Raw genomic sequence first — 12,364 nt, 5'->3', positions numbered from 1 at the left:
TTATAAGCTTTGCTGAATAAAGTGTTATTTGCCAAATAAATGGTGTAGTGTCCATGCTTACCAGTTACCAATGCTGTCTCAGTTCACTATTTGTTAGATTACTAAATAGGTCAGGTCAACACTCTTTCTAAGAATAAATAACTTAGTAGAATAGTATGGCATTTGATCAGCAGTGTTAAAACACAACTAAATCTGAGTGGAAATAACAAACCCAAGTTACTCTATATATATAAAGTAGTGTGTAGTATATATATATATATATATATATATATATATATATATATATATATTATACAATTATTATTATTATTTTTAAGCCTACTTCACCTTTGGCACACTTACAGCAACCATTACCCATAGATCAATGTGTCAACGCGGAAGCGGGCTGTGCGCCAGATAAACAGCTGACTTGACGAAACCTGACGTCCATTACATCTATTTATGAACCTTAAAATCTATAGACTAAATTAATGTCGAAAGCAAAATCACGTTCACTGCAAGCAGCTTCTTGTGCAAATAGTAAAGTTAGATGTCCTAGTTCATCCTAAAAACTACAATGCCCACAATTCAGTGCGCGACTTTCCGTTCCGAGGCCGATGGCCACCGACTATCAGCTGTAGGAAGGTGAGGTGGTGGATATCACTGATCTGCCATTAGCCATTAGCTACTTAGTTGTTATGGGCAATTCACCCTTTATTAATAGTTGATTAAGTTATTAACGTTGTTTGCAGGGCGGTATATCCCTGTTTTTGCGGCAGTAAACTTCGGCTAGTTACTAGCTGGCTAACAGCTGAGGCAGAATGAATGGTTTGTTATGATTTCTGAAGCTAATCCTGCTATACGTGTTGTTTCCATATAGCTAACGTTACATCAGTGCCAGCAGCAAAAGCAGAGGTTATCCAGAATATGACTGAGTTTATTTTGACAAAAAGTAATGGACAGGCCTAATATTGCACCAAACGTGGAAGCCATGAGACGGAATGCCTGTTGGTTGGCTGTGTCTGTGACAGCATTACATGTTTTACTATCAGTGGAATATGCGACCTACTCAACTGTAGCTGGCTGCTTCACATTTATCCCCTCTTTAAGTTCAAATGCAGTGTAGTTTTAGTTAGTTGTCATTGGGGGTTTGATAGTCTAGTTTAGCTTTGCAAGTGTTTAGTTGGTTTAGATTGTTTTTAGTTTGAGGTATTAGTGTTTAGTAGGGGTGCCATATTTGTATTGTGTAGTACCATCAATAAATCAGAAAGGCTTTGTAGAATGTATTGTAAGACCAGCCAGACTCTCTACTGCGCGGGTACAGCGCGAAACAGAGATAGTCTGGCAAGCGAAACATCACTGATGATGTCACTTTTTGATTTATGATATCACAGATTATGTCAGACTGCATGAGTAGAGAGGCACAGACAAACACAGACACACAACTTGAACTTTATTATGTAGACTAGATAAGATGTACAATAATAACCTTGCATGACAGGTGTTACTATGGATTTGGGTTGTGCGAGACATTCCTTCTCTGTATCTTGCGGGGGAACTATGTGTGACCTGCTCCTTGTACTGGGTGGGCCGTGGCAGATTGATGTGGTGTCGGTGGCGTGCCATGATGCCCCTGGAGGTGAGATGGCCGTTCCCACAGTGCCCCCCTCTGGCTTGGAGGATCTCCGGCTCACTGATCATGGGCATGGTGGGCTCCTACTCCTACTTCTGGACCAGTGAGTTGGTGCACAAGGCACACACCTTTTCAAAAACCAATGAAGATTGTGCTCCATCACTGCCTGTTCGTTAATGGAAGACGCCAACATTTTGGGAGATTCGTTTTTCTGCCATATTCCCGAGAGTCAGAGGAGAAGATAGATCCTGTTCTCTTCTCTGTGTAGGCAGTAGAAAAGTAGTTAACGCACCCTCCTGCTAGTGAGCTTGACTGGTAGTCTGTGGTACATGCTAGCCTACCCCCGTTAAGTCACCAAATACACATTCCAACAGCACCAAAACGCTCAAAAAAAACGCAGCCTGAGCTTCCGGTTTTCTTCGGGAAAGTTCTTCCGGTATGTATTTTGCTTTGTAAATGACAGTCTCGTATTTTGTATTGATGTACTAAGAGTACATGAGAGCATTTTGGCACTGTTGGATTGTGTATTTGGAGACTTAACGGGGTGGCTAGCCTGTACCGCAGACTACCAGTCATCTGTGCTAAGCTAACGAGCAGGAGGGCGCGCAACGACTTTTCTAGTCCACTCACAGAGAAGAGAACTGCATCTATCCTCTGGTCTTAGTATGGGGAATAGCCTGGCTATATCGGGAATATGGCAAATAGGCAAATCTCCCAAAATGTTGCCATGATCCAGTTTAACACGTTTTCAGCCTAGATTGATAGGTTTTCTTTTATATCAGACACAGGTTTGTATTCCTACCTGACATGTTTCGACGGTAATACTTCCGTCTTCTTCAGAGGTGTCACTAGATGGTGTGTGACGTGTCTTTAACAGCTGATGTTGTTTACAGAGGCGTGATCGTCCTGTCAGATTTGACAGGACGACCACGCCCCTTGCTGTCATCTCGCCGTTTGAGAACGCTGCTCCAGGTGGTGGAAAGCATGTAAGCCCCCTCGTCCCGGTTCATCGTCGTTTGCGCCCGCTTCCTGATCTCCACTGCCTCCATAATCCAGCGCTGGTGTTTGACAGGACGATCACGCCTCTGTAAACAACATCAGCTGTTAAAGACACGTCACACACCATCTAGTGACACCTCTGAAGAAGACGGAAGTATTACCGTCGAAACATGTCAGGTAGGAATACAAACCTGTGTCTGATATAAAAGAAAACCTATCAATCTAAGTAAAGTATAGACACTATGAACCTTTTTGGATTATTACGTTTTCAGCCTTTTTCTCAGTTCACTTTCACTTTCCCCGTCTTCTCCATCCACAGAGTACATGAACTACCTGACGGTGCATAACCACGACGTTCTATTGAACCTGGTTGACCAGCGTCCCTCCGACACGCCCCTTATCACTCTGTCCAATCACCAGTCCTGTATGGACGACCCGCTTATCTGGGGTAAGGAAAAGACAGATGGACACCATTTGAAAATGCACAGAAAGTATGGACAGAAAATAATGATCTAATCAAGTGTCTTTGTGACAGGGGTCCTGAGGTTCAGACAAATATGGAGCTTCAACAAGATGCGGTGGTGAGTTAAACGGTTTCCAGATGCCATTCTAGTCCGTCGGAGTACGGCGGCCCTCATGTTATTTCCTCGGTAATGTGTGATCACTCGTGTCTGTGATTGGGCAGGACCCCGGCAGCATCGGACATCTGTTTCACCCGCGAGTTCCACTCTCGTTTTTTCAGCCGTGGAAAGTGTGTTCCCGTCTGCAGAGGTGAGTGTGTGTAAGCCCTCGTTCGCACAGGACACCGAAGCAACGCTCAACCGAAGCTGTACCTACGCTGAACCCACAAGTTTCATTTCGGCGTCCTTGTTTGACAGGCGAAGCCGTTCACGCCACCCGCGCGCGTGCCACGCCGACGCCGTGCCGAAGCCACGGTCACGCCACGGCGAAGCGATCACTCGGGACTGATGCCGAATTTCCAAGCGTGACGCGTGAAGCCGTTAAGCCGTGAGGCATGAAGCCAATGGAAGTTGTGGGCGGGTTCAAGGCGCGAGAGAGTAGGCGCTGAGAGGAAAAGAGAAGGCGTCTTGTGTGAACAACAAGGCGTACGTTCAGCTTGTGCCTGCTTCAAGCTTCAGTTCTGCTTACGTTCGGCGTCCTGTGTGATTGTAGGCTTACGGCGGGTTCACACACACGCCTAGAGCGACGCTTAAAGCTACGCTTTAAGCTACGCCTAGGCATATAGGCATTGCTTCATGCACGCTAGGCGCCTATTTGCGTTCACACAGGACGCCACACTGAAGCCCCGCTCTGCGCTACGCTGATCACATGAGCAGTGGTTTTTTACACTTTTCAGATCTGATTTATAGCATGGGTGAGTAATATAAACCTCTTTTTTATTGTAATGTGCAAGTGACGATGTCTGTCTATTTCCTGGCCGGCTGTAATTGTTATTTATTTTCCCTCGGGTAATCATGTGACTATGAGTCATCAACACCATGAGTGATACATGCATTGAGACAGGGGGGGGTATATATACATCTGACAGAAAAGACGTTAATAGAGGAACACATGAAGGACAGCTCTCCTACTATGCACTCGTTAATTCGCGCTCCACCCTCCCTTTTGGGCAAACTCGGTAGAAAATATGGCCCAAGTCCGTCAGAAACAACAGCCAGCTTGACAGTTCAGCGCGCCTAGACGCTGAAAAATAGAACAGACGCCTAAACGATAAATGCAGCGCAGCGCGAGCGTGGCTTCAGCGCAGCGTGGCAGCGGTATGTGTGAACGCTCTCTTCTGTTAACAAGGACGCCTAAATTTTATGCGTTGCTTATGCGTTGCTTAAAGCGTCGCTCTAGGCGTGTGTGTGAACCCGCCGTAGTATATCTTGCGCCTTCCTCTTTCTGTCCGTTTACTTAACTCTAGTTTTAGCCTCCCATTTTATTTCTTTCTCAGCTCCTGCTAAAATGATTGTCTGTGTGCAGTATTTGTGATAGCATGCCATGCACTTCCCCTATATAAAAAGTAGCAGTCGTCCAGCAGTTCACTCTCAGTTCACGATGATGGCGGTGTGTTCTCCAGGCGACGGCGTTTACCAGAAAGGCATGGACTTCCTTCTGGAGAAGCTGAACAGAGGAGAATGGGTGCACATTTTTCCAGAGGGTACGCTTCTCTCTCACTCTGCCTCTTTTCCTTTTTTTACCTTACGGTCTCCTTGCTCTCCTTCTCTGTAACATCAGCTGATTTACTTGCAGTTTTGGGGGTAACTCATTACAAAAGTAACATACCGTATTACATGTAATATATTACTTTTAACAGTAACTCAGTAATATAACTTATTACTTATAGGATTTGAGCAATATTATACCAGTTACTTTGTCAAGTAACTCAAGTTACAAATTGAGTTAAAAATAAATAAATCAAAGCACATATTTAAAAAAGATACAATAATTTCCTAATCAAACTGTGTTGTTATGCAAATAACCACTATAGATGACAATAACAGAGGAAAAGAATAATATTTAGAATTTTGGACGGTTTACACCGACTTCAAGGCGGTTGAAATTATTTTTCAGGATGGTTCCGGGGCAGCGATGTCATTCTGCTGCTGCTGTTGTTTTGGTAAAAGTAATGCAAAAGTAGTGTCATCATAAGTAATGAGTTACTCTACACAGACAGTAATATTGTAAAGTAACGTATTACTTTCAAATGAAAGTAACTAGTAATATGTAGTATATTACATTTTGAAAGTAACTTGCCCAACACTGTTTACTTGTATGGAAATAATAATGAAAGGCCTCCTCTTCTCGTTCACCAGGAAAAGTCAACATGAGTGAAGAGTTCATACGTTTAAAATGGGGTGAGTGAGTAGTGTCGTTGCTACTACTTTTTCAATTTAAATGGTGTAAGGCCGCTACTAAGTTTCTCCACAGTCTTTTGCGTCAGGGTTTGGGTTAAGATGAAGAGTAATTTGCATAACGTGTTCAATACATGTAGTAAGCATGTTGAATTGTGTAAGGGTTGCAAACAATGAAGCTTTTAGAAAGATGAATTTACAGTGATGATGTGTGTCGTCTGTGTAAAGTCCCTTTGCATTCTATGATTCGTTACATGCATGTTTGCATGTACCGTGAAGCTTTGTAAGTTGTCAGTCAATGATCTGGTAAACAATGTGGATGTATGTTGTAGGCGTGGGTCGGCTACTAGCAGAGTGCTCCCTCAACCCCGTCATACTTCCCCTCTGGCACGTGGGTGAGTAACTCTCTCCCACCACATATGTGATATATGGACAGACATACTGCAATTTACATGCATTTTCTATAGATGTTTGCTTTGGCTAACTAATGAAGCCAGTTGATTCATCTTGATGACAATTGATTTATTTTTGCTTGTTAATAGTGCCAAAACAATCTTATAAAAATGCACCTTAAAGTCAATAAAATGAAAGATAAATGCATTAAAAACACAAATTAAATGGTAACAATAGTAATAAATCAGTAAAGTCAGTTTGGAACTTAGTTCAGCATTGGAGGCTGCAGGTACTGAATGAATCCAGGGGAAATACATAATACTAAAACAAAAATACTTTTCCTTCTGTGTGTCCGAACTTCAGGAATGAGTGATGTTCTGCCCAATGAGAAACCCTACGTTCCTCAAACTGGCAAGGTAGGAACACAACATCTGCTCCTGGTAGGAACACATCTGCTCCTGACCACCATTTCAGTTAGTGTGATGTTTTCAGAAGGCTGGGGGATTATATCACCAAAATAACATCACAGTATTGTACTTCATGATGATCCAATGTTTGGTTCCAACAAAAGAAATTGCAATTTGATCAATTGTGTGACAAAATTGCCGTGGTGCAGCGTTCATTTAAACGTGTTATTGTAAAAAAATTCTTTACCCATCCATAAAGGAACGCGCCAACATTGTAGGAGATTCACCTATTTGCCATATTCCCTATAGTAAGATGAGAAGATGGCCTTCTCGTCTCTGTGCATGCATTAGAAAGTAGCTACGCACCCTCCTGCTAGTTAGCTTAGCACAAATGACTGGTAGTCTGCAGTACTGGGCTAGCCTGCCCTAGTTCAGTCACCACATTACAGTACACATTCCAACAGCGCCAAAACGCTCTCAGGTAATCTTATGTACATGATGTGACTTGTGCATTCACCACGTTATGAAATAATAACATTAAATTATGAGACATTGTAATTTACGAAGCAAATAACATAGCCGGTTTTCTCCAGGAAAGTACTTCCGGTATGTATTTGCTTCGTGGATTATTACGTCTCGTAATTTTATGTTATTATTTCATGGTGAGTGCACGAGTCACATGTGCACGAGTACCGTAAATTCCGGACTATAAGGCACACCGGTGTATAAGCCGCACCTTCAAAGTTGACTATTTTTTTCTTATATAAGCCGCACCGGACTATAAGCCGCGGGTGTTTTAATGGTATTTTTTGTTTTTTTTACAGTGCACACAGTGTCCGCGGTGTGGTGAAAAGAGGGCAAGAGAGGAAATTAAAACAGAAGTGGATTTATAGTTAGAAAGAGTGCTAAAGAAGAGAGAATTCCGTTTTTTATTTTTTTATTTTAGTTACTCACAGTACTATTGACCAGTCCAACTCAAAAGATATTCGGCAGTTTCACTTTGAGCTCTTGTTCCGCCGCTGTCCATCAATGGTTATGACGAGTCTCGCTGGGTACAGTACGCCAAAGCGATATCCATTGACTTTAACCTTTTCAATGATGCTGTTGTATGTTGCGCGTTTCTGTTGCACCAACGCGGAGAGGTCCTGCCGGACGAAAAAGCGCGTACCCTCCCAGGTGAGGGGCTTCTTCCCCGCAGCCTGGAGGATGAGTTGACGGTCGGGCCAGCGGAGTAGGCAGATGAAGATGGCCCTCGGTGGCAGGCCGGGGTCTGGACGTGGCCGAGGCGCCCGGTGTGCCCTGTCCACCTCTGGTGGTTTCTCGCCTTCCTTCAGGTCCAGGATGTAACACAGGATTTTGCCACGAAAGCGTCCATGTCACCAATCTCAGCTCCCTCTTTTACATTGATCAGGCGAATGTTATTTCTTTTACTCCTGCTGATTAAGTCATCAACCTGCGTGTGCAGCGTTTCGATGTTTTTGCATTTTATCCACTTTCGGACTCACTGTGTTGTTTTTGTCCTCCAGTGCGCTGATGCGCTTTTCCGCATTAGAAACTCTGTTCACGGTTGCATTATTTTCTTTAGTGAGTGAGTGGATGGACTTCTGCACGTTTTCAAACTTGTTTTCAAGCTGCTCAAACCTCTGAGCGATGTCGGACTTAATCGATAGTGTTTCACGGAGTAAAAGTTTAGCCCAAGCCGTGTATCTCCAGCCTCCAGCAGGTGAGTCATTTCCTCATTCATGGCGGTGATTGCTTCGTCTTTTTCTTTCTGCTTACCTGTGTTGTGTTATGTTATGTTATGTTATGTTGTTAAAAGAGGGCAAGAGAGGAAATTAAAACAGAAGTGGATTTATAGTTAGAAAGAGTGCTAAAAAAGAGAGATTTTTTTTTTTTTTTTGGAAAAAATCCATAGATAAGCCGCACCGTTATATAAGCCGCAGGGGCCAAAAAAGGCCAAAAAACGGGAAAAAAGCCGCGGCTTATAGTCCGGAATTTACGGTACATGTTTTGGCGCTGTTGGAATGGGTGTTTTGTGATTAACGGGGGTAGGCTAGCCTGATACTGCAGACTACCAGTCATTTGTGCTAAGCTAACTAGCAGGAGGACGCGTAGCTACTTTCAAATGCACGCACAGAGAAGAGAAGTGCATCTATCTTCTCGTCTTACTATGGAGAATAGGCAAAATAGGTGAATCTCCCAAAATGTTGGTGTGTTCCTTTAAAATACATGACACCTTCCAAGCACATTTTGCGCACTGTAGTATGAATACGCAAGTTTATCGTGAATTTATTTGACCTCTGTCTCTCACCGTGGTTGTAACTGATGGTTTGCTCCCAGAAAATCACAGTCCTGGTGGGGAAACCGTTCAGTGTCAAAGACATGGTCGAGTCCCTCCGAGCCGAAAACAAGAGCCAGGTGAGAACACAAATGTAGTGCATGCACACACAGTTTTTAATATGGACTTCATCGTGACATTTTTTGTTGTTGTTGACACAACGCATTTATTCATTCTGCCTTTTTAATTTTCATCTCAGATGGAAATGAGGAAGATCTTGACCGATTTCATCCAGGGGGAGTTTCGCAGCCTGAAGGCCCAGGCCGAGGCTCTCCACGAACAGATACCGACCAAATGCTGAGTCCCAGGCTCCACCTCGGCCTCCTGAGTCCCAGGCTCCACCTCGGCCTGCTGAGTCCCAGGCTCCACCTCGGCCTGCTGAGTCCCAGGCTCCACCTCGGCCTGCTGAGTCCCAGGCTCCACCTCGGAGCTACACTCCTCATGGCAGACAACACTGGCTGCGTACCCTCACCTCAGGGTAGCAGCTGAGTAAAGACTCTGTGGGGAGACTGCACACGCGCGCGAACACACACACACCATGCCTGCCTCCCTGATGGAATGAACTTTTGCAGCCACTCCTCCCACTCGCCATTTCCTCTTTTGGGGTTACCTGCACCATGGTGACCCCTCGAACCAGATCCACACCCCCACACTCAGGAATCATCGAAGCAATGACAAAGTAAGCTTTAGAACGTTTTGGGTAACGTTATTTGAGGGGGCGAGGGGATTTATGGTCTTCAGGGGGCGCTGAAGTCCCATTTCCCTGCAACAGAGCCCCCAATTCAGTCCTGTATACTTACTGTACAGTATGTATCTGCCCTCTTGTAATGCAGGCTTCATTTTCGTAAAAGTTGATTTAGCAAGTGCATGATTCACTTAGGTGAAATCACACCAATCAGTGATGTGACCTTTTAAAGCAGTATGTCACTGAATTGGTCGAGAAGAATGAAATCAGCCCCCTCCCCCCTTCCCCCCAGTGATCCACAGCAGACTTGACTTGAGGTATCTTTAGGTGTGTTACTGCGTTTTAGGAGAAACTGGTCCATGGAGCTGCTTAGCTGTGGTTCACTTGTTACCCCACGTATACTACGTCAACCTGTTACCTCATTTTTAGGGGAATTTTACACAATGGTGCTGTTTGTCTGAATGCTAGATAGATATTAGTAATTTAGTCTTCTCTTCTGTCAGTGTCCAATCAGTCACACATGGATTGATATAGCCTGGTTGCGGTCATGTAAACTTTCAGATTTATAATGAGGTGATCTAGTGAAGAAGGTGATCTGCATTTAAACAAGTGGGAAGTCAGCGCTATACCATTGGGAAGATGTGTGGAGGAGACTAAATTATTTATTTGTGCTGTTGGGACTTTTATTTCCATAATGATAGTTGTGTTATCAGTGTTTCCCCTAGAAGATTTTTCAGGCCTGGAGGGATTTCGAAATGTAACCCAACCGCAACGGTGGGGGCCCTCGCTGGCGACGCTAAACTTTTAGCTAACCTGTTCGCATCTATGTTGGCAATGGCATCCCAAGTATCATCATACTATTATGGGATGTTTTGCGAACAGTTGTATTATGGGATGTGCGTTTCCCAGGCAACGACACACGTTGACACGTTTTGGAACAGCGCCGCACGCTGACACAATGCTCCTAAAAGCAAAATGCTTATTGTTTCGAATGATTTGGCATCTTCTATTGCTGTCAACACTGTCAACAACAGTATTGTTGTATTGTAATAATATGCCATAAAGGTTTATTGAAATTTGGGGGGAAGCAGGAAAAAAATATATATAATTATTTTTCTGGCCTGGCGGGGGCGCCGTTGGCCTGGCGGGCCCGCCAGGCCTGTAGAATGGTAGGGGAAACACTGGTGGTATGCTTTGTTTTCGGTATGGCTGGCCAGCTTGGAATGAATTATGACTGTTTTGCCGTATAGTGCACAACGTCACCATGTGCCCCCCTCTCTCTCTCTCTAGAATCGCTGTTTCACTCTGTCGCTGGGCTTGACGAATAGACTGCAGTCTGTCAATGATGCAGGAAATCATGAATTTGAATAAAAGAGTTTGCAAATAATCTCTTACTACTGTAGATATATTTATATTCCCAACGTTTACGTCTTGAAATGCAATGTTGTAATGGATCTCCTAATTCTCCGAATGCCAACCCAACATTGATGTACAGTACATTTGATCACTGATTTTTTTTTTTTAATCAGATAAGGAATTGCCACCGTGGAATGATCTGTGGTTAACTCATAAAATTGCCTTACTGTGAATGCCATACTTTACTATGTATGCCAATAAAGTATTTGAATTTTCTCAATTTTAAATATGTATTGGATCTGTCTGATGCTGTCAACCTTTGTTGACTATTGGGGTACTGGTTATTGTAAGAAAGAGAAATTGCTCAGAATGACACAAGATGATATAAAATTAACACCAACATGACTGATCAACTTCACAAGTCACAGAAGACTTCGAGTGGGAGCTACTGTACCATGACACCTAATTGATGCACCGAATTCACACTGAGTGATTAGGGACTAACAAGTGAGCTGAGCTGAAATGGGATACTGTCAGTGGAACCGTTTTGAGGTGGTAAAGCAGGAAGTAAAATAGGTGTAACCAATATAGTCCATGGGCCAGACCAGATATCGGTACCATATGGGTGGGCAAAACTTTACCTATACTAAATTGTTTATAGGGTCAATATAAGTAAATTAATATATGATAGCCTTTCCACAGGAGTAGCTTTTCATATTTATTGGACATTTTCTTATTTTCCCCTATTTAGTCCATGGGCCAAACACAAAAATTGCACATATCGGTAACACTCAAGTGGACAAATTCTAATCATGATTTTTGAACAGGTATATATCCATAGATGATATTTTAGTATGATAGCCTTTGCAGAATGGCAGCTTTGTCACAGTTATCGGCTCATGAAGTTAGCAAACCCCTACAATAAATTCGATTCTAGGTGCTGATCCATAACCTATTTTAGGCTCAGGACCTTTAACCATGTTCTATGATAACATGTTTGACAACATTGTAAAGGGTAGCTTCTTAGCTTTCATTTGAGCTCAGTTGTGTGTCTGTCTGACAAATAAAGAGCTCACATGGGCTCTTCAAAGTGTCAGTGACATTCATTTTTCCACAGTTTTCGCCTAAATTATAGTCTTTATTTCAGCACTGTGGCATCTAGGAACATCAGAGATACAAACAACAAACACTGGAATACTCATATAGGACTATAAGGATTCAGAAAAGGTATAATGAACCCATACTATCCCATCATGAGGGGTGAATTTTGCCCTTTGAATTTGGTAGAAGAATGCCTTCTTGAGGGAAATGGGCCAGAACCCAAAATGTAAGATATCCGTACCATCCGGGTGGAGAAATTCTACTTGTGATTTTTTTTTAATTCCTATGACCATGGTAGCTTATTAGTGCTTAACCACCCCTCTTAAATTATGGACTTATGGGAATTATGGGAAATCATCTTTCTTTCATTATATCCTCTCCCTGGGGTGTCTGGACTACTAACTGTTAATATTACATGTCTAGATATAGGCATGCTATCCTATGATACTATACATACCATACCATACTATACTATACTAGATAGATATATATGCTATACTTAATTGTCTACTAAATTGGCACATTTCCCAGTCAAAAAGAGGGTAAATTGGCACGCTTTTCAGTCAGAAATTGTTTTATTTGTGTTACGGTATATGTACAGCTACATTCAAAATG

General features: G+C 43.0%; 1 protein-coding gene across 1 annotated transcript; it reads left to right on the top strand.

Annotated features, from left to right (window-relative positions):
• Window positions 1-602: 602 nt before the first annotated feature.
• On the top strand, window positions 603-10,890 carry tafazzin (tafazzin, phospholipid-lysophospholipid transacylase). Its single transcript, XM_083656402.1, has 11 exons — window positions 603-624; window positions 1,579-1,715; window positions 2,931-3,059; window positions 3,147-3,192; window positions 3,297-3,382; window positions 4,695-4,775; window positions 5,431-5,472; window positions 5,802-5,864; window positions 6,226-6,278; window positions 8,610-8,687; window positions 8,807-10,890. The coding sequence occupies exons 2-11, from the start codon at window positions 1,583-1,585 to the stop codon at window positions 8,906-8,908; spliced, it is 813 nt and encodes a 270-aa protein (XP_083512528.1). The 5' UTR covers window positions 603-624; window positions 1,579-1,582; the 3' UTR covers window positions 8,909-10,890.
• The last annotated feature ends 1,474 nt before the right edge of the window (window positions 10,891-12,364 follow it).

Source organism: Poromitra crassiceps, assembly GCF_964638095.1.
Source record: "Poromitra crassiceps genome assembly, chromosome: 20".
NCBI classification, from domain to species: domain Eukaryota; kingdom Metazoa; phylum Chordata; class Actinopteri; order Beryciformes; family Melamphaidae; genus Poromitra; species Poromitra crassiceps.
The sequence above is the reverse complement of the archived record's forward strand: the minus strand, read 5'-3'. Positions and strand labels throughout refer to the sequence as shown.

Bases quoted from the DNA above. Each gene is read 5' to 3' on its own strand.
- tafazzin (XM_083656402.1), top strand. From the start codon at position 1,583: ATGTGGTGTCGGTGGCGTGCCATGATGCCCCTGGAGGTGAGATGGCCG. The intron at 6,279-8,609 runs GTAGGAACACAA...GTTTGCTCCCAG, and splicing joins ACGTTCCTCAAACTGGCAAG to AAAATCACAGTCCTGGTGGG. The intron at 8,688-8,806 runs GTGAGAACACAA...TTTTCATCTCAG, and splicing joins GAGCCGAAAACAAGAGCCAG to ATGGAAATGAGGAAGATCTT.